The sequence below is a fragment of the Protopterus annectens genome, chromosome 10.part0 (assembly GCF_019279795.1).
Source record: "Protopterus annectens isolate FY-2018-M chromosome 10.part0, PAN1.0, whole genome shotgun sequence".
Lineage (NCBI taxonomy): Eukaryota > Metazoa > Chordata > Ceratodontiformes > Protopteridae > Protopterus > Protopterus annectens.
The window spans coordinates 1,422,260,071-1,422,286,138 of NC_056744.1; the positions used below are offsets into that span (position 1 = coordinate 1,422,260,071).

General features: G+C 39.5%; 1 protein-coding gene across 3 annotated transcripts in view; it reads left to right on the top strand.

Moving 5' to 3' along the window:
- Nucleotides 1-26,068, top strand: part of VAV3 (vav guanine nucleotide exchange factor 3) — a 2,320,370-nt gene that overhangs the window by 1,591,238 nt on the left and 703,064 nt on the right. For all 3 annotated transcript variants that reach the window (XM_044086042.1, XM_044086044.1, XM_044086043.1), the window contains exon 18: nucleotides 20,585-20,607. In XM_044086042.1, the coding sequence (XP_043941977.1) occupies nucleotides 20,585-20,607 (23 nt within the window). The remainder of the gene's footprint in view (nucleotides 1-20,584; nucleotides 20,608-26,068) is intronic.

Genomic DNA, 26,068 nt, shown 5'->3' on the forward strand with positions numbered 1-26,068 from the left:
AACAGGAGAAACCATAGAAAATTGTCCGTCCATGGTTGTCAGAATCTGTGGAAGAGAGGTCAGAGATAGTAGCGTGGGTACTATCTGAGGAGAGTAGATGTGAGTAGGGCTGGATAAACTCAATACAGTGGCTGCAAGAAAGGGCCTCATTTACACAGGAGTGCTGGTAAGGGAAAAACTGCAACTGAGATACCTTGCAAAGAGTTAAAACAGCACAGCAGTGGTGCATGACAGGCAAACAAGCACAAACCCATGCAAATGTGGGGTTTAAATACCACAAAAATGAAAGTAAAATAGAAACACTGAAATTGACCAATCAGCCCTTGTCACTGAGCTCTTAGCACAACACCCTGTGCCAGACCAGTTCCATTCAGTTCACTTAGTCCCACTAAGTGCAGGCAGGCCCTGGCCAACACAAGAGGGTGTAGCAGGAAACACAGGAGTCACACAAACAGATCTCGATACAGCAAAACCTTTAACCAGACTATGCTAAAGATATTTAAACTCTGTTTAGGTTGATTTAACACAGGTGAACAGATACACAGTTAAATATAACAGTAGCAAACAATGGCAAACTGATTTAAACAAATTAACCAATTAACCAATAAAAAAGCTGAAAACTGTTCCCTGTTACAGCAACCTTCAATCAGACAAGTTCTAGCTGCACACTCCTGTCACTAGGGTGAAGGGAAACCCTCTCCAAAAAATTGCCTGGATTAGTGCTCAAGTTATACAAACTGAGCTAGATTCAGCAGGTCTGAATCTAGTCTATGCTACAGCAAACAAGACAAACCACAAGACAAAACAATTTCAGAAAGAAATGGTTCAAATAAGCAGGCACAATAAGCCTTCAACCAGCAATTCCCAGCTCAGAAGGGCAGAATCTACTCTCTCCTCCCACAAGAGTGTAGACCACAAACATTCTTAATGTAACATAACTGGCCTGAAGCCTAAGTGCTTAAACCAGAACGAAGACACTTTTAGAATACCAGACACTTAGCCTTTAACCAGCAATTCCAAACTAAGAAGGATGTAAGCTACCTCTCCTGCCATGAGAGTGTAGACCATAAACCTTCTTAAAGTAAAACAACTGGCCTGAAGCCCAAGTGCTTAAACCAAAAGGCTTAGAATAATGGTTACAATTTAATCAAGCTACTAACAAGCAGTAATAAATGCAGTAGAATAAATGCAAGTGAATAGTTTTAAGAACAAACAGCAAAAGCAAAATAAAGTGATAATGTAGGAAGAAACACAAATACAGTAAAAGCAGATGAATAAAATTACATTTTTTTAATTTAATTTAATTTTTTTGTTAGGTTAATTTGGAAGGGATGAAACAAGATAATTCAAGGTTGCAAAACTAAGGGGGTGGGCCAGTAGAATGAGCTGATAAGATGGGACTGGGAGGAGTGTCCAAAATGAGATTTATAGTAGGGGCAGGGAACGCAAAAGCCACCAAATTTAAGAACACAGCGAGGACTGGGTGGGTTGGAGGGAGAAAAATGTAGCCAGAGATGAGTGTTATTTAGAGCAATGCAGACCACACAAACACTTAGCTAAATACAGATATTTCTAAATAAAAGAGCAATGCTGTTTCTCAGCCCCCCCCCCCCCCACACTAATTAACTGATGCTATTCATAGTTTGCAAAGGAATTCTTTGGTAACTTTTTTAATTGACCCTAGCCAAGAACTCTTAAAACTGCAACAGAACAAAAAAATTAAAACAAAACAAATGTAATACTAAAATAAGATACAACATAGATTCAATCAAACCTTAAATGAAGAGCTTCAAATCAAAATTAAATGTAGCCAGAGATGAGTGATATTCAGAGCAATGCAGACCACACAAACACTTCAGCCCAATGATTTAATGCTGGGGGCCATGTGACATAGTGGTGGCTACTGAGCCTATGGAGCACTGAAGTTTTAAGACAGACCCACAGGCAGGCAGGCAAGTGGCAAGGGAGAACAGGTAAGGGTGTGGGAATATAAAAGGCAGTACTCATGAAGCAGGTAGACTCCAGATTTGAAGCCTCTGAATAGAGCAGGTCTGCAAAAGAGTTTCAGGGCAGCTGGGCTTGGGGGGGAGGGTGCTCTTCCTACCCGAAGGAGGAGGAACAGGAGTGTTACCATATACTGTATCCTAACATAGGAACAGGAGTGTTATCCTATGCTGAGATGTTGAAGAAGAACACAATTATTACTCTGTATTGCAAGACTGATGGAGTTACTGTGCCTGTTGAGTGGGAAGATATATGAAATCATGAAACTGAACTACGTTCTGTCTTTGACTGTAGAAAACTTTCATAAAGAAGTTCTGTAACTGTGAATTGAACTTTGGAACTTGCTGAAGAGACATAATTTTTATTTTCTTTCTCCAGTTTATTTGATGCAAGAAAGGTTGATTTTATATATCCTTGCAAATAAATTAAAATTTCATCACAGTAAAGCTTGCTGAAATACTGATGTTCTTCGTGTTTCACTGTTGCAGTCATTACTATTGGGTTACCTGCCTGCAAGTAGCCCTCAGCCAGCCTGAATATCAAAATCTTGGATCCCTGCATCAGATGATGTCTCTTCTTCCATGACATCAGGTCGTTAGGGGGTTTAAAACATGCAGCCGATGCCATTACATCAGTCTTTCTTGCAGTGCGGTGCCCAAAGCAGAAGCAATTTGCAAGTGCCGGTCGGCCAACTCCTGAAATTTTTTTTTTTGAGTTTCAGAACCGAAGTGTTCAAAAAAGCTAAGTACTCCATTGGAGATCCTTTTTCTTGTTCTAAACTGATGTCAGTAAAAGTTAAAAATTGTATTACCTGTGGAAAGCAAATACCTCATAAAGATTTTCATTCGTACTGCTCTGTCAGTTTTGGGCCTTATTCAACCCCCGAACTATTCGTCGTTGGTTTATTTTTGCAGCAAATTATTTTGGTACTAGGTTTAACTATCCAGAAATGGCTTTGGTAAGCCATCTGATTACCAACATTCCAAAAAAACGTAAAGATAAAGACAGAGACAGACCGCATAGGTCCAAAGCTGCCGAAGATGCTTCCGTTAAGCTAGTCGCCAGTTCACTGGTACTCAGTGAGGTAATTTCTTAGCCCCTGATACCCGCTACTTCAGATTCGCAGGCCTCTACTGAGACCCATTCGGAGTCCGGTATGCCGTGAGATGCTTCTTCGATCATGGAACCTGTGGATGTCTCTACCTTGGATGGGTCCAGAGCCACTGTGCAGGTACTGGCTTCTGAGGGTGTATTCAGGCCTATTGACTTGCATTTTAAACCAATGCCATCTTCTGCTTCAAGGCCTAAAACTCGACCCATGCCTAGAAAACCGACGTCCAAACCACATGGTCAGGCCCATATGCCTAAAAAACAAATGATAAGAATGGCTGAAGACCTTATTACTTTAATTAGGGGAAGCCAGCCTTCACCCTCTAAGAGACCTAGAACTGATTTTCTTTCTGATTCTTCTGATCGGGATTCTGAAATTTCTGTTTCTTCTGATTACTAGGGTTTGCTCTTATCTACCTATGAGGATTCTGATGCAGAGGACTCCATTCCTTCTGCTTCCCCTCCAAAAGATTTTTCTTTTGGTGAAACCTTGCACACTCTTAGGGGCATTTCCGCTGGGAAGGCCAGGATTACTCTGACTCCAAAAAGAGGCTTAGGGAATTCTTACTCCTCCCTCAGTACAGGCCTTTAGCTATCCCTCCTGTCCTGGACATTGTAGATAATGCCTTCTTGGAATCTAGCCTGGCCCCAGGCACTTTACCTCCAGCTCCCAGGAAACCTGATGGGTATTACAGAGTACCTGACTCTCACAAGTTCCTCTTCAAGAATCTTACTGCAGACCCATAGACCATTTCCCCAGGACCTAAAGGTATTAAGGCTACTACTGCCAAAAACCCTACCCCCTCTGATAGAGATTCCAGGGCCTTGGACAGATGGGGTAAGAAGTTATACACTTCTGCTAGTTTGGCCATTAGGGCCTTAAACTGCTAGTTTCATATGTTAAAGTATCAGCAGCATATTATGGGACTACTTAAACAGAAAATGGTGTTGATTCCTGACTGTGCTGAAAATAAAGAATTACAGGATTTAATGCATTCTGCTGAACAAGTTGGTAAACATACTTTGCAATGTGGTTTTGACTCTTTAGAAGCATCCTGCAGGGCTGCTATCACTGGGTCTGTTCTTAGAATGCATGCTTGGCTTAAGGAGCAAAATTTGCCAGATCATGTTAAAGCTAAATTACTGGATGCTCCCTTAAACCGAGATCGCCTGTTTGGCAACAAAGCAGAAGAAGTCCTTAAAAAGATGGAGGAAAAAGCTAAATCTTTGCAAACTGTTAATGATTTCCTGCAAGTACAGCCTCCCAGATTTAGTAGGCATTGGCTTTCTAAGAATTGGTCATTTCCTGTCTCTTCCAGGCCTTCTCAGTCCAAACCCAGGAACAGAGGACCACATAGGCTACACTCTCAAGGTACTCACAGGCCTAAGCAGTGGAGGGCTCCCACTTGGAAAGCTGAAAGTAGTAAGACCCCCCCCCCCATGGAAAACTGTCACAATGACTTAACCTTAAACCTTCCAAGGCCTGCTCACCTGCCTGCTCCCTTAGGGGGAAAGATCACCCGGCATGCAAAAAACTGGGAACTCATTACCCAGGACAAATGGGTTATAAATATAGTGTCCCAAAGATACAGATTCCACTTCCACACCTTACCAACCCCGAACGGTTGGCCAGACCTACCCCCAAATCAGTGGGCAGAGGCTCAACAGCAGGTTCTCTCTCTTCTAAGTATCAGGGCTATTCAACCTGCCCCAGAAAAAGAAAGGGGACAAGGTTTTTACTCAAGACTTTTCCTGGTACCCAGAAAAGACAGCTCCTGACGTCGTATCCTCGACCTCTCTATTCTAAACACCGTTTTGGTAATAGCAAAATTCAAAATGCTAACACTTCAACAGCTGCTTCCTATGATAGGCAAAGATGCCTGGTTGGCAACCTTAGACTTAGTGGAAGCTTTCCTGCACATTCCAATAAGGAAATCTTGCAGGAAATACTTATGCTTCAGAGCAGGCTCCATGCACTGTCAGTTCTCTGCACATCCCTTTGGCTTATCTGCTGTGCCCAGGGTATTCACAAAGTGCCTAGCTCCAGTCATTGCATTTTTCAGGCAAAGAAATATTGAAATATACCCATACCTGGACGATTGTCAAATTCACGCAGAAAGCCAGGACATGCTAGTAAAACATCTGGCATTTGTAAAGAAAATTCTAACCTCACTGGGGTACCCCATAAATGAAAAGAAATCTCATCTAGTACCCTGCCAACAAATTGTATTCCTGGGAGCAAGCTTGAGCACAGCTTCCCAGATGGCTTACCTCACGCCAGCAAAACAAGTTTATTTGACAGCCTGCTTCAAACTACTGGCCACAAAGACCCAGCTATCGGCAAGGAAAATCCTGCAAGTCCTGGGGTTCATGGCCTCTTGCATTCTACTAATTCCATATGCAAGACTGCATATGAGGAAACTGCAATGGTATCTAAAAAGCCTATGGTGTCAACATTCTCAGGACCTGGAATCAATGATTCCTATCATTCCTTCCCTCCAGTACAACTCTTTTGAGTGTGTAGCTTTAACTCCTAGTGGGTGTGGCCTGAACCTTTAAAAATTAAGTTATCACCTTACAATTCTAACAAATACTCATTGAAAGAGGTCAGATATCAATACAATTGTGTTTGCCATCATGTAAGCTTCAAGATAAAATATTCTGATACCTTGTATGTAGCATGATTTTGGAATTATTAATGCAATATGAACAAGTAATATTTGGCGCCTAGAGGAGCAGTAGGCGGTAACTGCATATGCACCTGAAGGCGTCACTCGGATGTAATGAGACAAAGACATAGTTCCTTTGGTGGGCAGCGGCCTGCTACCACAACAAAGGGCTCCCATTCACTCTATCCCCTGCCACCCAAACCCTAACAACAGACACATCAAACTATGTATGGGGGCTCACTTGGCAGGGCAGTGCATTCTGGGCAAATGGAACCTGAGTCAGATGCACCTGCGTATCAGTCAAAAAGAAATGTTAGCTGTACAGAATTCCCTGACAGCTTTCAAGGACCACATTCTTCCAGGACAAGTATTGGTAAAGACAGACAACACCACTGCTGTGTGGTATATAAACAAGAAGGGGGGAACCCACTCGTACCCTCTCTGCAGACTAGTCATGGCTCTGTGGAACACAGCCTTGAGCTACCAGGTGCCCCTACAAGCTTAATTCCTGCCAGGCAAGCTAAATTCCCTGGCAGATGACCTAAGTAGAAATCTCGTGGACCCACACAAGTGGAAACTGAAACCAAAGATATTCAACATTTTGAGAAACAAATGGGGGAATCCAGAGACAGACCTGTTTGCCTCCCCTCAGAACTACCAATTGAACAAATTCTGCACAAGGATTTTCCACAGTCAAGCTTGGAAAGTGGATGCCATGTCCTTCACCTGGGAAAGCCTTTCAGTTTATGCCCTTCCCCCTTTGCCTCTCCTCTCAAAAGTTATGCTAAAGATTAAACAGGACAAACCAAGGACAATACTGATTGCACCAGACTGGCCACACCAGCACTGGTACCCCTCTTGCGCATAATGTCACTGTTGGAACCATGGCACCTGCCTCAGACCCCTTCCCTGCTGTCCCAGCAGGAGGGCCAGATTCTGCACCCTCATCTTCAAACCCTGAACCTTGCAGCCTGGCTAATTCCTTGAGCTCTCCAATAGCATCCCTCAGTAAAAAGGTGCAAGATGTCATTCTGGAGGCAAGGAGGCCTAGTACTAGAAAATCCTATGCTGAAAAGTGGAAAAGATACTGTTCCTGGAGCCAGACTCAGGGGATGGGTACACCAGTGCCCAGCTTACCACATATTCTTCAGTACTTAACAAAGATGCTCCACAAGGGTCTTTCCTTCTCTTCAGTTAAAATTCATGCCTCTGCCATTTCAGCACATTATAATACTGAACCACCCCTCTTCTCTCCCCCTGCTAAAGCAATTCCTCAGAGGGGCCAAAAATTTAAGACCACCCAGAAGAGCCCCTACTCCAGCCTGGGACCTTAACTTTATATTGGAAAAGCTCACTCTACCTCATTTTGAGCCTGCTGCAACTGCAGAGTTGAAATTCCTTTCTTGGAAAACAGCCTTCCTTCTAGCCATCACTTCAGCAAGAAGAGTGTCTGAATTACAGGCCCTCATGGCAGTGGAGCCCTTCATCATCTTCCATGCAGACAGGGTGTCCCTCAGGACCAATCCTTCCTTTATGCCCAAGGTGGTGTCTAGTGTGGCCCTTAATCAATCCATTCATTTGGCTACATTTTTCCCTAATCCACAGAACAAAGGAGAACGAATACTGCACTCTTTGGACGTGCACAGACAACTTAGATTTTATTTGGACAGGACTAATCCTCTCAGAAAATCTGAACAGCTACTAGCTGGCTTTGCTGCAGGGGCAGAGGGGAAGGCCATTTCAAAGCAAAGCATTTCTAAGTGGATAACCCATTATATTCATTTCTACTGTAAGCACCATAGAAAACCTACCACACAGGGGATAAGATCACATTCCACCAGGGCTGCATCTGCCTCTACAGCCTTTCTCAGAGGTGTCCCTACCAGGAACATCCTAGAAGCTGCTAACTGGAGCTCTGTACATACCTTCACCAAGCATTACCACATGCTTGTTTTTTCTAAATCCAGAGCTGGTTTTGCCACTGCAGTCTTGCAGGGCTTAATAGCTGGTCTTAATGCTCTCTAACTTCCTCCTCCCTTCCTTAGCTTTGGGAATCTACCCAAATGTAATGACTGCAACAGTGAAACACGAAGAACATACTACAGTTTTGTACACTTACCGTAAATGTAGATGTTCGAGTGTATTCACTGTTGCAGTCCTGGTTACCCTCCCTCCATCCCCCTGACTTCTCTTGGCTATACTTTTCTTCTTGTTTAGTGTATTCCTTCTTTCTGGTGTATTTGCTTTTTGTTGGGGGTATAATCTAGCATATAATTGCTTCCCATTATGGGGGCACCTGACATCTGGGGCAAGAAAAACTGATGTAATGGCATTGGCTACATGTTTTATACCCCTGACTTTGATATTCAGGCCGGCTGAGGGCTACCTGCAGGCAGATAACTCAAATGTAATGACTGCAACAGTGAATACACTCGAGCATCTACATTTATGGTAAGTGTATACAACTGTACTTTTTCTTTCAAAACACTATAAAGAGATACTACTGCAGCTGTTTATGTAATGGTTAACTATCTATTAGGTCCATGGTTGTTGGCTGTAGGCATTTCATATGCATTTATGTCAATGCAATGACATTCCCAGATTGCTTCATTGTCGTATTTACTGTCATAAGAATGTCCCAAAGGGACAAAGGCTAACAGTGCATCCATTCTGCAGTTGTCATGGTCAGCTCATTTGATGGGATGAAAATATCAAACTGAGATTGGTGATACATACAAAACCATATGTATATATATATATATGTATATATATATATATATATATATATATATGTATATATATATATATATATATATATATATATATATATATATATATATATATATGTAATTTATTTATTTAGTTAGTTTACATTTGTTAGTGAGGAATTCTGACTGGGCAGGGTTGCCTGTTTTCCACAGAGGCTTGGGGAGAAAAACTCCACACAATATGACAATCTATGAAACATACAGTAATACAAAATGTCAGTCCACAGAAAAACTTACAAGAATTTATAAAAGAAGCTAACAAATGTTGACCAAGAAAATGATGGTAACGCTCCCAGGCAGAAACATTTTTCAGAGAAAATATGTAAGAAATATTAGAAGTTATGTCCAATTTTTGGATGATGTATTTGTATTATGGAATGGTACATGTGATGAGGTAGATGAGTTTGTCAGCTATTTGAATAACACTAATACATATTTAAAATGTACCCATTCCTATAGTGAACAAGGCATTGCATATCTAAATACCTACATTTCACATTCCGATAATGGATTTAGATCTAGGATCTATAGGAAAGATATTTTCAGTAATTCATTTTGAAAGGACAGTGTATAAGAGCTGCACATTTGACTTTGGAGTATGATGACATGATTAGGGAAATAGAGTTTATAGGTGAAATGTTTAGTAGTGGGGGTACCCAAGAGCTATGATAAGGGATGTGACACAATAGGTGAAAGCTGAATGGGGTAATAAATATAAACCGATATTAGGAGCTGCGATGGGATTTACTAACAAGAACATTCAAAAGGAAGACCTCAGAAGAACCTTAGTTTTGGAATACAACCCATATGTAGAAAATATAAAAAATATATCAGTTAAAAACTAGAATGTCCTTAGATGCGATAGTGAAGTGTACAAGTTGTTGGGGGTCAAGACATAACTGTGTTCAAAACAGGGTTTAATTTAAAGAACAAGTTTGAACAGAGCAGTAATTTAGATAAACAGCCCAGAGAATATGAAAAAAGAGGAACAAAAAATGTGGACGATGTAGCCAGTGTTATGCCATCTTAGAAGAGAAATCAGTAATTTTAAATAATACAAATAGAACTACAGTAAACTTTAAGATAGGGAATCATAACACAAAACATATGGTGTATTTAGCTTTGTGCAGTACATGTTCATGGTTCTATGTCGGGAAAATCGACAGAGCCCTAAAAAGCAGGATACATGAACATAGACAGTTAGAAAGTAGTCCTTTATGTACAATGTTCAAATTCACAATTTTAGAATGTGTTATTGTTAAACCCAGAGGAGAGAATTTTAAAGCCATTTTAGAGGAAAAAGAAGTCAAATGGCAATTGTTGTTAAATGCCACCTGTGCCCTTGATATTAATGACAGTATTCCTAATAACCCTATACTTGAACTCAGACAGTAGTAGGATTTTAGATTCTTTATAGATGTGTTGCATCTTAAGGATTTATACAATGAGTTAAGGGTTGAATATAAGGGTATGGTTTTAACTTGACTATGTGGCTAGAATAAGTATAGTTTAAAATGAATAGCTACTTTTATACATTTGTTCGGTTCAGGTGCACTTTTTTGTATTAATATCATGTTATATATGTCCATAGATATTTAATGTTGTATTTTATGTAACTGAAATGTTTTTTAGCTGTTAGTTTTATTTATGAAATTTAGGTATACATTGTTTTAAGTACTCCTTTAAGGAGGAGTAATTTTTAAGTAGAGCACTAATTGAACTGCTTGCATTGGTTGATTGAATGTATTTATATGAGATTAGGCTAATATTTTAATGATTCTGAAGAAGTCCACGGACTAGTGGATGAAAGAGCTAAATCCATTCATTAAAATTTTACTATTTGAATATTTTGGAAGCCTCTTGATGGGTCTTTATTGTCCTAAGGGAATCTTTCTGCCTGGGAGCATTACCATCATTTTATTTTATTTTATTTATTTTATTTTACATTTGTTGACCGGGCTAGTCCAACTGGATACATGTCCATTTTCAGTGGAGGCCCGGGGAAAAAAGCTCCAAGATCATGGTTACAATAAAAAGACAACATACAATACAGAGTTGAGACAAATAGATACACTAACATTTCAAGGCAAGATAAAGCAGACAAGTGGTTGTAAATATAACTAAAAAAGGGTACAGACTTTGAACAGAAGAACTAATAGTGCTATATTGTGGACTCTTAGGTTATAGAGTTGAAATGGGGGCTTGGAGAGGCAAGGTGAGGTGAGGTAGGGATGTTCAAAATTAGTCTGGATTAGAGCAAGGGCATAACCATTGGGACTTCAGGTGAGCTCTGAGATGTACTTTAAATTGGTCCAGAGAGGACATAAGTCTTAGGGTGTTTGGGAGTGCATTCCAGGATTTGCCAATGGAATTAGCATATAGTGCTTCACCACCGGAGTTGTTAGATTTAATGGTCAGTACTTGTAGGCTTTTTGAGGACCTGAGGGAAGTAAGGTTGGAATAAGGCGTAAGTATTTTGTTCAATGCGGGAGTTTTATCTGGGTGGTTGATAATTTTAAAAGCCTCAGTGAGTTGATTGAGTTTGAGAATATTAGGCAGTTCTAGCCAATCTAGTGACCTTAGGTTTAGGCAGTGATGTGTGCGATAGGGCATTCCCGTTATGAATCTGGCAATATTATTGTAGGTAGTAGAAAGTTTATTGAGCTCTCTCTTTTGGAGGAAGGAGAATATTGGGGAGGCATAAAGGAGTGTGGAGAGGAGGTGGGTACGGGCAATTGTTAGTTTAGTATGCGGGGTTAAGAAGGTCTTTATCCTATACATCGATCCGAGTTTTTTGTTGACCGACTTGATGGTTAGATTTACATGCATATCAAATTTAAGTTTGTCGTCTATGGTCACCCCTAATAGCTTTGTGTGGGAGATGGGGTAGATTAAGGTACCATTATTGGAGGTCACGCGGAAGGTTGGATTGTTAGTGTCAGGGGGATCTATACCTTGTGCACAATTGGAGTGGGGAAAAATAAAAGTAATTTGGTTTTGGTTGGGTTAAGTAGAAGTTTAAGTTCCATGAATCATTTTTCAACTGCGGAAAAGCAGTTTTGGGTTGTGACTTGGAGATTGGCAAGAGAGATGTCAGAGCAGATAAGGGTGGAATCATCTGCATATTGAATGCAAGTAGATTTAGGAATGATAGAGTGAAGACCATTTATAAATGTGGACAAGAGAAGGGGACCAAGGATAGACCCTTGTGGAACACCAATATTGGTGGGGAGTAGGTCTTATAGTTTATTTTCTTGGTCAATAGTTGTTACTTTGGTAACGCATTGTTTGGTTTGATTTCAAGCTAACCAATGTGTTAAATATTACCAGTAGTAGTACAGTGAAGAGATGAGAATATTCGTAACATTGTTGAACATAACAGCAATGTTAGGCTTAATGAGTTAATACTTAATATATAATATTATGTAACATATATTATATGTTGCTTCTGTTTAAGTTATATATGGTAAAGCATGCCATTCCAGCTTAATATTAAATCTTATATTGTGGCTTATACTGTCCATTTTTGTAAATTCAATGACCTCAGCATAACATTGCATCTATGGAAAGATGGCTCAGTCTGCATTTGCTCTCATAGGTTCATAGGTTCATACTAGGCTATCTGCCCGAGGGCATTTACAAGCCTAGCTCATCATTTTGTGGCTTACGCCACCCCTTTAGTATGGGGAACTATACCCATTATTTTGCTGTGCCTCTGTCGAGCAGTGACACTGAGGTAATCCCTGGGGTATATCTGCGATCTCCCATCCATTGGTCAAGATTTCTCTTGAACAAGGCCAGCGAGGTGCTCTGCCTCACATGTACCGGGATTTTGTTCCACAGCATAGGGAGTCTTTGGGTGATGAATCTATCCCTCCAGCACATCCTATTAATAGCCGTGTCGAGGTTTAAGTCTCCCGCCCTTGTGGCTCTGATGGATCTAGATTTTTGAGGTGAAGCATATTCATCAAATCTGGGTTTGACATGGCCTTGTATGTTAGGCAAAGGTCACCTCTGAGCAAGCGGTGCGACTGAATAGAGCTGGAGTTCTTTCAGTCGGGCAGCATAGGACAGATTTTGAGACCCTTTATCCTTTTGGTGAGGAACTTTTGTGGCCTCTCCAGCTGCTGCAAGTGTCGGGTCAGATACATTCTGAATGGGGCATTGTACTCAATCATTGGTCTGATGAGTGATGAGTAAAGGGAGACTATAACCTCCCTTGATCTAGATGAGAATCCCTTCATGATAAGGTGGGCAATGTAGAAGGTCTTCCTAACTACTTTAGCTACATGGGTGTCGAATGACAGACTACTATCAACCTGGGTCCCCAGGTCCCTGATAACTTCTTCTGTGCTCAGTGGATTGCCACCTATTTGGTAGCTAGGGGTAACCTTGTTTTTCCCGAAGGGTATGACTATGCATTTTTTGGCATTTAACTTTAGGCCGTGGCTCTGGCACCAGTTATCCGCTTCTGTGAGACCCTTCTGAAGGATATCTGTGTCAGATGTGTTTTCTACTATGGCCCAGTTTGCAGTCATCTGCAAACTTTGTCAGCCATAACCCTCCTGTGTTTGCTTGTACTGGAAAAGTAGATGCCAAACAAGAGTGGGCCCAGGACTGAGCCCTGTGGGACACCACTTGTGACAGGCTTTGAGTCTGACATGGCGCCAGCAACTCTGACCCTGTGGGTTCTGTCACTCAGCCAGTTTGCAACCCATCTTGTGATGTATGGGTTAACATTTAAGCTGATGAGTTTTTCAATGATACCCGAGTGGGGTATTGTATCGAAGGCCTTAGCCAGATCGAGGTAGGCTGTATGGACTGCCTTTCCCTCATCAATGGCTTTGGTGACTGTTTCAAAAGTCAACCAAGTTTAAAAGGCATGATCTGCCTTTGACAAAGCCAAACTGGGTTGGATCCAAAGTCTGCAAATTCCCTATGTCTTTATTTATGAGGTCCATTATGATCCTCTCCATGGCTTTGCAGATAAGGCTTGTCAAGCTAATGGGCCGGTAATTTCCAGGGTCGGTGGAGGCACCACCTTTGTGAAGTGGGACCACAGTTGCAGTGCGCCACTTCCTGGGTACGTATCCAGAGGTAAGACTTTGATTAAACAGCTGTCCTAGCTGTGGGTTTAATTCCTCATTGAGTTTGTGGAGCACACAGCCGGGGACACCATCAGGTCCCATGGATGCTGTGTTTTGCTTTGGAGAGAGCAGTTCTCACTTGGGCGCTGGAGATGTTTGGGGGGCTGCAATCGTTTGGTATAGATATCTCTCCTTTTGGGGGGGGGAGAAGTTTGCACTGAACCTGTCAGCCAGTATGTTGGCAATGTCTGTAGGATCAGTAATCTTCACATCATTTTGAACTAGTTCTGAGCATATCTGGGAGTTTCCTCCCAGGTTTCTAACATAGCTAAAGAAGGCCTTATGATTGTCTTTTGAGTCTTTAGCTATTTTTCTCTCGAAATTTGCTTTGGATGATTTTATGAGAGCTCTTAGTTTTTACTTATAGTGATCAAGGGTGTCTTACCTTTTAAGGATTTTGCTCTATCTTGTAGTAGCTTCCTCCTTTTGTTGTAGAGTTTGTTTATGGCTGGGGTCCACCAGACTGGACGCTTGCCTTTGGTACAAAGAGTCTTTGTTTTGCTTGGGATTGCCTTATCCATGCAGTCCTGCAGGTGCTGGTAGAAGGCATTTGTAAGTGATTCAGCGGCTTGAGTACTGTTTTCCGCCGGCTCGGGGGCCTTAAAGGAGACCACACTAGTCTTTAGAAGTGTGAAGTCGGCTTTTGAGAAGTTCTTTACTGTGGTCTTTTTTATTTCAGGTGGGGGTGGGATGAGGACCTCCACTGAGATTAGTTTGTGATCTGATCTCACCAGTGAGGGGTATACTTCCGGTGTTGAACATTGTCCTCCCATGTTCGTGATGATGAGATCAAGTATGTTATCTCCTCTTGTGGGGATGGTGACTAGTTGTTCCATGGCATTTGAGTTTATGAATTCCAGGAACTTTTGGGCTAGGGTGTTTGGGCTTGAGTAGTGTTCCCAGTCTATATTAGGGTAATTGAAGTCACCTAGTATGATGGTGTTTGGTGATACATTTATCCTCTCTAGTGTTTTCAGGAAGGCCATGTGAGGTTCCTAAGTTTGTGAGGGTGGCCTGTAACATGCTACAATTTGCAGAGCAGTCTTGCCTATGGTTAATTGCACCTGGATGGTCTCAGCAGGCTTTCCTTTATTCTAAGACTTCACGGACTGCATATGCAGCCTTCATTATTCTTTCGTCTTGCCACCATGTCGCCTTATATCATCATAACAGCAATGTGTATTTTGAAGTCCTTTCAGTACCTGATCAATTGTGTGCTGCTAAATGGAAGATGCATATACTATTTGAAGATTTTTTTTTTCTGAAACAGTTGTTTATGTGATATACTTTAGATATTTCTTTGCACCTGTTATATGTTTGTTTTTTGGTAGTCATCTGTCAAGTCATTTTTCCTCATTTTCTTCTGAACTCCACTCCTGTCAAAGATGTGAAAATGTCTCCTATTCCTTGCACCAGATACTGCAGTCACTGTTGCAAGTCTAATAGTGATTCTGAAGTCTCTGCATGTTGTGGGCATCCCTTACTTTCCTGCTCAAGCACTGACACAGTCAGCATAGTCCATACACTGCTATTCACTTTGAATCACACCCAGCACTTTTTTGAAACTCCATCTTTTTCCTGGGTTTATGGGTATGACTCTTTTTCGGCCCTCCATTTACTGGAATTTTAATTTTGAAAACAATGAGCCAAAAAAGCTGTAAAAAAATCATTTTTGCAGGGGGGAAGCCCATTTGACTCCCCCCCCAAACAAAAATTATGTAAACTAACTTGACATTCACACAATAGCAGGGAAAAGGGAGAAATAGAAAAGCATACCACAGGCTTACACTATACAATACACTGCTTTGCAACTCACTGCAGTAGAAACATTTTCCAAATAGACACTCACCCGTACCTGTCAACTGTCCAGATTTTTTCAAAATGTCCAGATTTTTGCCTAATATTTTTAATCAGTTACTCATAAAATTTGTGTTTTGTCAAATCATTGAGGATTGAAGTCAATAAATAAAGATAAAACTTTTGAGTTTCAGACATAATATGCTTTAGAGAATGCATGCTAATGCAAAATCTATTATTATACCATGACCCCCCCAAAACGTGCATGCTGATTGGCCAGCGTGCCCGTTGTAAATCGAGTTATACTAATGGAAAAAGGTCCGGTCGCCCGGACTTTTTTCCATTAGTATAACTCGGCTTTTTAAAACACTGTCTCGCTATGTTAAATGGGTTTAACATAGCGAGACAGCTTTAAAATAAGCAACGGAGATCTCCGTTGCTTATTTTAAAGCTGTCTCGCCATGTTAAACCCATTTAACATAGCGAACAGTGTTTAAAAGACGGAGAAAGCAAGATCTCCGTTGCTTTTTAGTTTAGCTATGTTAAATGAGTTTAACATAGCGAGACAGTTTTAAAATAAGCAACAGACATCTCCGTTGCTTATTTTAAAACTCTCGCTATGTTAAACTCATTTAACATAGCGAAACACTAAAAAAAAAGCAACAGAGATCTTGCTTTCTCTGTTGCTTTGCTCAACTCTGATGTACTGCGCAGGCGCAGTACATCAGAACTGCCGCGGATGCCAGACATCTGCGGAAGGGCAGTAAACAGGCATTATACTATGCCATTATTTAAGAAAAGTAATAGTTTCTTTTCTTAAATAATGTCATGGTATAATAGCAATAACCCACGCCTGGGTGTGGGTAATGCTATTACCACGGGTGGCTTTGTTTGGTCCCTCGGACTTCGCCCTCGGGACCAAACCACGCCAACCGTGGGTAAATTTAGCATTACCCACACCCAGGCGTGGGTTATTGCTATATTCTCTCAACTTTCTAAGTTTATAAGAGTTTATAAGAGCGATGTTTAAAAATGAGGCATACCTCTCAACCTCTTAGAGCAAAAAATCTGGACAAAGCCTAAAATGATTGGGGGGGGGTAAACAGGGACAGATTTTAAATATTGCTCTTATAGACTTAGAAAGTTGGTATAATAATAGGTTTTTTGAAGGACGTGGAGTCTTAAACTCAAATGTTTGTAATTATTTAATGAATTAAATCCTCAGTTATTTGCCAGAAAAGTACAGATTTTAGGGGGAACTCACCAAAAATATGAGGCAAAAATATGGACATTCTGTGGAAATCTGTACAGTTGAGAGGTATGGGTTGAGGTATTGTCACAACCGAATGTTCAGTGATGACTCATAGCTTTTTTTATTTCAGCCAATTTTTTATGTATCCTTTTAAACAAATCTATTTCTTTGCTGTCATCAGCATTGTTTAGCAGAATACCAGTTTATTTTACTCTTCCTCATCCACTGTACTTAACAATCTGGCCCTTTCTGCGTTTTACCTTCAAGTGTTACAGGCACAGTTATTTATCTTGATTCATAATCACTTTGAGTTATATTGGAACACAATATAATTTCTGATGAGATAAAGATATGTCTGTATGTTGTCAAAAGTTCCTCTTACTGTGTTGCAATCTGGTATGCATGTACAATTATGACGTATTGTGCTTTGTACATGATACAGCAGCAACTTACTGCAGAAACTGCCTCACATAGCAAATACATGAATGTGATATATTTTGAAAAGCAACAAAAATAAATAAATATTTGTAGCTTCATTCTGCTAGCTACTTCAAAGACGGATCAGTTTAACTAAGCAGTGGTTTATAATGGTTATGATGTCATGATGGTGGACATTGTTTTTTTTTTTTTTAGAAATTTTCATACATTCCTCTATCAGAAAAGGAGCCTTACTCTCCTTCAAAGATTGTGCCAAGATAAAGACAGTTGATGCTGCATTACATTCCTTTAGATGTGAGATGCATGTCACTAGAGTCATCATCATCATTAGCCCCCTTTTTCCCATTTTCTACATGGGGTTGAGGTATCGTGTTAACTGTCGCCATCTCTCTCAGTTCAGTGCCACAATCCTGCCATCTTCAACACTCATGCCTGTCACAGATCTTCTTTCAGCCGAAAAATCACAAACACAAAAAAAAAACTACTAAAATAGAAAGAAAAGCGCTTTTCATTTAATAAAATCAAGCTTCTTCAGATGCATCTACTTTGGCGCATGGATAAGTGACTGAATCTCAACCATCCACTAAAGGTCTCATCGGTGGATTGGTTAGATCCTTATGGATCTTTGGTATCCCAAATAATCTTAGGATTTTAGGATAAGGCTTGGTCATATAACTGAAGATATTAACTTCAATTCTAGCTGTTATGAATACATCGTTCAAATACAGGTTTATACATTGCTATGCCTTATTTATTTCATTAAGGGAAGCTGCTTGGTAGGCTTCCCCTGCTAAAATATCCCTCATTCGTTTCACATATTTGTGATGGTTAGGCCACCACCTTTGTCAAGTTTGGAAACCCGTACTTTAAGTGATCTTACATAATTCATTTCATCCCATTCGTATTTGCTGGCATTCATCTTGATATTAGCATTCTTAGAAAATTTCTCTAAGTACCTTAATTCAAGCTCATGTGCATGTTCGAATATCTGTAGGCTGGGGTGTAGTGGTGGATTGAAAGTGCTTGTTACACATAAGGTATTCCTGACATCTGAACAGTTATTGTCATTGTTACCAAATAAAATATTCAGATTTAATTTCCTGGTATAATTTTTGATGTTGAGGATTGCTCTGGCTACATTAATATGTTGTGAGGGTACAAAGGTGTACCCCCTAGCCAATAATTCAACTGATTCAGGACTAATATTAACTGCATTAAGAAGTTTGATTTTATTAAATGAAAAGCGCTTTATGCACTTACTTCTGGTAGCTTTCTGAAGCCGTTTGCAGATCTTCTTTCACACAATCCATCCATCTCTTTGTTGGACATCCTCGTTTCATCTTACCTTCTTCTTGCCTGTCCCAAATCTTCTTCACCAGATTTTCTTCTGCTTTTCCGCATGTGTCTGAAAGACCATAATCTATTTGATCTTTTTCTGCAATTGGAGCTATTTTGGCTTCTGCTCTTATGTCATCATTTCTTCATTTGTCCCACAGTGTGCATCTTACTGCCCTTCTCAGGCATTTCATTTCCATCACCTCTAGCTCTTCAACTGCTCAGCTTTTACTGCTGTGGTAGTAGTACTGGTCGCACCACTGTCTTGTACAGCTTACTTTTCAGCTTCTTTTGGAATTCTTCTGTCATAGACTACACCTGATACTCTATGCCAGTTGGCTGCAGCCCCTCTGATTCTAGCTTTGACCTCTTCATTCAGACTTCCCTTCTCCTCAACCACCCCTCCAAGATGCTTGAAGCTATTTACCTGTTTCAGTATCTTACCTTCTATCTCAATTGTCATCTTCTTCTGATTTCCCCAGTTTGCTGTTATTACCACTGTCTTACCCGTGCTTAGCTTCATCCCATTGCATTCCATTTCCCTGTCCTTTCCTGAAGTTCTTGCTCAGAGTCTGCCTGTAATGGCACATCTCAAGTTTATAATGAGAGAGAGAACATCTTCCATCACCAGTTCCTGCTGTGTAGAACATGTTACGTCATTTTGTGATGTTAAGAGATTACAGAAGCTCCTTAGTAAGTAAAGCAACTGTTACCAATCAGAGGCTAACTGAAAAGGTACTGGTTGATGGTTAGAGTTGGTGGGCTACCTTATTTATTTTATGATTATTAATAATTACTTTATTATTATTATTATTATTATTATTATTATGTAACATTTGTTAACCAGGTATATGAATTGTTCCATAGAGCCTTTTCAGCCATGACCCTAGCTACAAGGGCAAGTGTGAATGCAATATATATATATATATATATATATATATATATATATATATATATATAGGGATATATATATATATATATATATATATATATATAGATACATACATACATATATATATATATATATATATATATATATATATATATATATATACATACATATATATATATATATATGTATATATGTATATATATATATATATATATATATATTTATAAAGAAAGAAAGACAGGGATAGAAATTAGAGAAACAAATTACATGTTTTTGGAAAGTGAGAGGAAACCAAACTACCTGAAGAAAACTGACATAGACAGGGGCAGTACACAAACTCAACATGACAGTGTCCAGGTACCAGGATCAGCAGTCTGACTCTGTTGCTGAGACAGTCATAGCACTAAACCACCATACGGCTGGCCCTTGATATTATGACCAGTTGCAAACTATAACAGTATGCATTAAGCTGAATCTTCTGCATTGTGGGTATTATATGTTCTTTTTGTATTTATGCACCCTTGCTGACATTGACTCTGACCTTGGTTGTGTATTTATTTGTACTTGGATAACACGTACTAATTTAGGTGAATTTGTAAAGAATAACCAATGATGGCAAGCACACCTTCCTAGTTAACAGAGTAACAGAGTAAACAAGCATGTTTGTACTTGGACCTTACCCTGTCCTCAGTACAGTGCTCATTAGCTCAACAGGTGTGTAATACACCTCAGAGGAACTGTCACACTTAGACCAGGAAACAAAGGATGTAAAAATGTTGCTTTCCAAAGCCTTGGTATACACTTTTGCATAACAGGTTTAGAGCAATTAATGTCTAATCTGATAGTACTGAGTCTTAAAAGAAGTGCAGTTGGTTCTCTACCACAAGTGATTAAAAACATATGATTAAAAAGTAAATTCTAGAATCATTGGTAAATGACAAACAGCTAACCTCCGTACGATCATTACGTGCTGTAACAGGCGCCAGCAGGGCTTAAGCAGTGAGTAAGCTCTCCGTAGTCCTGCCCTTGAGCTGATAAACAAGCTTCAGGTGTCAGTCTGCAAAACAATCCATTACTACTGTAGCAAAGCTGGCAAGTGTAGTCATGCAGAACTCTTTTGTATGGTAAAGTGAAGAACTCTCTCACAATGCCTATTTTCAAATTTGTTTCAGAGCACAGAAAAGAAAAGTTTGAGGTAAGATAAATGCATTTTTCTTTATTTTGCATGAAAATATGTCTAGTTTCTAAATGTTTTAAGCAGGACACAGTTTTGCCTATGTATAGCTCTCAGCTTATAAATATTTGGAAAATGCAGCATGTAAAAGCATTACTTTCTATGCAAACAGGGGCACGGAAAAAGGCAATGATTTGCCCCACATTTGCATCTTTTTGCCTTGTTTTGTTTCCTATTGTTGAAAAGGCAAGTATGCAAGTATGTTGAAAACATAGCGTAATAAGAAACAGCTTTTATATGTTACTGTTTTGTTTCTTTGCTTGTTTTATTTATTTCTTCACACTACTTACTGACCTGATACAAAGTCTCCCACTAATTACTGAGCAATGCCACTTGAAGTAATTTCTTCCATGCTGTTGGCCTAAAGCGTTTTCCACTTCATTTGAGGAAGACATGATAAAGTATGTTTACAGCTTACAGTATCAGGGGAAAGTACTTCATTTTTGTAATTGCTTTCATTAATCACGTGACAATCTGCAACTACTTACATTTTAGCATACAGAGTATAAACTTGGCACATGTATTTGTAGTTTTACTCCTAGCCAAAATGATACATTTATATTTATGCATGCTGTCCATCCAACCCTCTCTTCAACTCTGTGTGTGTGTGTGTGTGTGTGTGTGTGTGCGGGGGGGGGGGGGTGTATGTGTGCATATCTGAATTAACAAAGCAATGCCCTCATTATAAATATAATCCCTAACTGTATTTTAAAGAATCAGTGGTTGCCAGAATAATAGAAGTGTCATTCAGAATAAAACTGCTTCATTTCAGGGGCTGACATTGTAATATGATAGTGAATGTTGAAGTGCAGTTTAAACATCTTGTACCATGATTGCTTAATATATTTTTGTATTCCTTGTTTTAAAATTACTAATAAATTTTCTTTTATTCATCATTTTAACACCACAGAAACAATGATGTTTTGTTATTTTGCACTGGACTGCGGATCTATTAAGACTTTTTTAGTATAATATACATTTCTTTCTTATCAGTCTAAAGAGTACATTATGCTTGACTACTATGGCCCAGGGACTTGAATAGCAGGAGCAGTAACTTGCATGCTCAGCTTTAGCAGATACAATGTACTTGCATTGTCTGCTGTTTTGTTTCAGAAGTCACTACTTTGTGCATTATTTTATTACACTTTACAAAACTAAAACCTGATATGCTCCAGTGTTCTGATGAAGTCAAGTTACAAACATGAGCAAAAGCATCTTTTACAGTAGTTTATGTTTACACATGGTCGCTAAACAAAGGAAATTGTCGATATTCAATTCGCGGTCTGGTTCCTGGTTTTCTGGGCACTACTAGAATGCACCAGGTTTTTGATTTTTCTTGTCTCCAGCTGCTGATGTTTATTTGGATGACTGTTTTTTATGTGTAAGTAACTAGCACTACTGGACTAGTCAGAAAGGTTGCAATGTTCCCGTCAAGTGTGTGTGTGTGTGTATATGTGTGTGTGTGTGTGTGTGTGTGTGTGTGTGTGTCCTTTTGTATGTCCACACGGGTGTTTCCATGTATGCACGTACATGTCTGTGCGTGTGTGTGCATGTCTGCATATGTGTGTGTGCATATATGTTTGTGTAACTTTTGGTGTGTGTCCACGTCTTTCCATGCATGCACTTACGTGTGTGCGCAAGTATGTGTGTGCATACGTGTGTGTGTGTGTGCGCACGTGTGTGTGTGTGTGTGTGTGTGTGTGTGTGTGTGTGTGTGTGTGTGTGTGTGTGTGTGTGTGTGTCTTTTAAGCACCTTTATTAAATCATTTAAGACATATGCAAACATGCAATAATAGAAAATAAAACAAACCATTTCAACATTTCTCCATTTAAATACAATATTCATTATATTTAATTTATTTGCTACTATCATCAGTCCAACATTACAAAAAATTGCTGAATTCCTGCCTTCCCTTAAACCTCACTCCTCCTCCTCCTCCTCATGAGCTTTATTATGCATTAATTTTTCTCACAATTTCTTATTATGCATGTGTTTTTCTCACAATTTCTATTTATTTATATATAATTTGCTCCTTCCCTTTTAAAATGATCTTTCTTTCAGTTCTTTTATCTATTTTATAATATTCAACACCTCAAGTACAGTTGATGTAGACTTTGATTTCCATTTTATAGTAATTGTTTTTTTTTTTCTTTGTTTTTTGGGAGCCAACACAAACTAAACACAATAAGGCTTTACTATGGCTAGGCAGTTCAGGTCCTGTATTCCAGCTCAAAAGAATAATTTCTTTACTTACAGCCATTTGTTCACCCAATATATCTGATAGAGGACTTTTTTTAAAATCTGCCAATTCATTACAATCCCAGAACATATGTTCCTAATTACCTCCTTCTTCTCCATCACAAAATTTGCTATCTACCTAAGGAAAAGTCTGCTCGGGGTATAAACGTATTCACACAAACATCCCTAAGCAAAGATCTTTAACCTTCTGGACTTGGTTGCAAACTTTGGAGCCATACATATGTCTTCCATATATTATTTTGTGTGTGTGTGTGAGTGTGTTTGTGTCTTTTGCGGAGCTGTAGCAGGTGGTGTTATTGTTTGACAAGCTCCAAGAGCAGGTAATGGTAATATATGTGAGAGAAATTTAGATGGACATTTGCACTTAATCAATGTCAAAGTGAACTTTATTGTCATTCAGACCTCACAACAGTGCAAGTGAATGAAATGGCATTACTTCAGACTCAGTTTGCATACAACATATACTGATATTAATACAACAGTAACACATGTACTAAAGCTAATCCAGCAATAACAACTGTAAGACATTTGTGCAGTGCAGTAACAAGTACAATGACATGCACCAAGACTATTCCACTTACATGTCTTTGTCAGTACCCAAAATATTGCACAGATAATATAGTGCACAGATCAGAATCAGATGGATTTCAAATTGCACAGAATGCAAACTTTGCATATTGCACAGAATGTTAACTTGGCATCGTTAATATTGCACATAAGGTGTAAGACTGTACTTTCATAGAGTTAATTGCATATGTCTGTGAATTGCTTCGGGAATATAACACCAGACCTGAATGACCAGCATGGTGTATGTTATTACTACAGTTCAGAAGTTTGATGGTTTGTGGAAAACTTCTGTTAAATCTGGTGGGTTTGCAATGCATGCTACGGTATCTCCTGCCTGAAGGCAAACATGAGAACAGATCATGGGCAGGGTGAGTGCAGTCTTTGACTATTTTCATGGCTCTGCTGAGACACCAAGCACAGTGCAAGTCCTGGATAGATGGGAGCGTGGACCTGTTAATTCTCTCCGCCACTTTCACCATCTTCTGGAGAGATTTGCGATCTGAAACCATGCAGTTTCCGTACCACACCGAGTGATTACTAGCCAGGATACTTTCGATGGTACCCTTGTAGAAGGTTGTGAGATCTGAAGGTGGTAATTTTGTTCTTCTCAAACGTGTTAGAAAGTGTAGATGCTGCTGCACCTTCTTGGCAATGTGATTAGTGTTTATTGACCAAGATAAGTCTTCACCGATATGCACACCCAGAAACTTGGTGCTCTTTACGCTTTCCGCTGTTTCTCCTCTGATTGTGAGTGGAGAATGAGCCTTGCATCTCTTCCTGAAGTCTATCATCTCATTTGTTTTATTCACATTAAGAGCCAAGTTGTTCTTCACACACCAGCCAATCAGTTGGTTCACCTCCTGTCTGTAGGCTTTTTCCTCAATTTTGCTGATGAGACTCACCATTGTAGTATCATCCGCAAACTTAATAATGTTGTTTGTGTTGTACCTAGTGATGCAGTGATGTGTCAACATGGTGAACAGCAGGGGACTTAGGACACATCCTTGAAGTACTCCAGTGTTCAGTGTGATGCTCATTGATAATGAGTTGTTGAGATCATACAAATGTTACAAGTTCCTTGTAAGGGTGAATGGGTTGCTTGAGAAATAGGCATTATTAGTGTCATGTAAGAGAGATATTTGTTTGCCCCTTCATGTAGTTTTCCCTTATAAATTTGTCCTCTTATATTTTTTTGTTTTAAATTAAAAAAAGGCCCCAGAGCTGGCTTATTCCCTGGGGGGAAGGGAAAAACATACCAGAAGTGATGATGTCATCTGTCAACTGGCTTGTGCCTTTTTCTTTAAGCCTCATCTCTTCCTTGTATATGCTTATTGGTGTCCACTGGGTTGGTTTGCAATGGACTCTTATGATAAATGTCCACAACTTCACATGTCCTGTGGTGAAATTACCCTGCCCTCCCCTCTCCTCTGGCAGGTAAGCATGCCCATCTAACCCTGACCTATATCAGAGATTTTACATTGGAGAGTGTGCCTCTAGCACATGCCCACCTCTCTGTCTCCCAAGGAGAGGTGAAGAGGCTAAGTTAGTCTTAGTATTGCTTTCCTAGCTGAGCTCCAGCAGATGCCTGAGCTACTAACTGAACTCCAGTCACCAGGGTCATTCATAGTTGAGGCCTGGTCTCTCTATGACAATGTTGATGGCTGAGTTTTCATCATTTGAAATGCAATTTTCCTTAAAATGGCCTTATGAGGGTACTGCTCTTCAGACATGTCATTACGTCTGTCATTCACCCGCAGCACATCTTGTTTTCTCAAGGTATGGCGCAGCCTATATGCAGTACATCTTTTTTTTTCTGCATGTACTTTTAATGATGGTACTTTGAGACACAATTTTCATAGACTATGTCTAGAAATAATATCAGCATTTATTTATTGTTGAATAACTGTGATTTCTCTTAAGTCTAGGCTGCTAAAAAGCCTTTCAGGATACATTTAAATATATTTCAGATATAGCTCAATTGCAGATTTTTATCTGTTCAAAGCTATACTTATGCAAGTTAGTGTCAAATGAAGGAATTCTGCTTAATAATCTTTGACTGACAGTTGGCATTTCACAGACCTGGTAGATTTGTTCCAGACAACTTCTAATATTTGTTTCTGTCCTTTAATATTTTGCAGTCCCATGGTAGCAATATCATTCTTACTTTTTTATAGCTCTGTGGATAACAGCAATGCTTCCCTGGCCAAAAAATAAGAATTTGCTTATGTGATGTGACTTAATACATCACTGTTCCACTACCACAGTTTATTCATGTAATGTTGCAGCATAAAGGATCACTGCTCCTTATTTAAGGACTGATCTAATTAACTCTCTGTTGGAAACAATTCAGCTTTAGTTTAGCTGCATATTTACTTTATAACACTGTACTGTCAGCAAGATTCATATTCAGAATGTAAAGTTGTGGTGGTGTTTACCAGAACAAATTATTTTTAGAAGCAAATGAGAAAAGAATATTATAAAAAAGTATGCCTTTATGATCTGTGTCAGGAAGATGGAAATAAAGAAATATTTATATATTTATTTATTTGTTCATTTGATATTTTATTTGACATTTTTTGACTGGGAAAGTCCGAC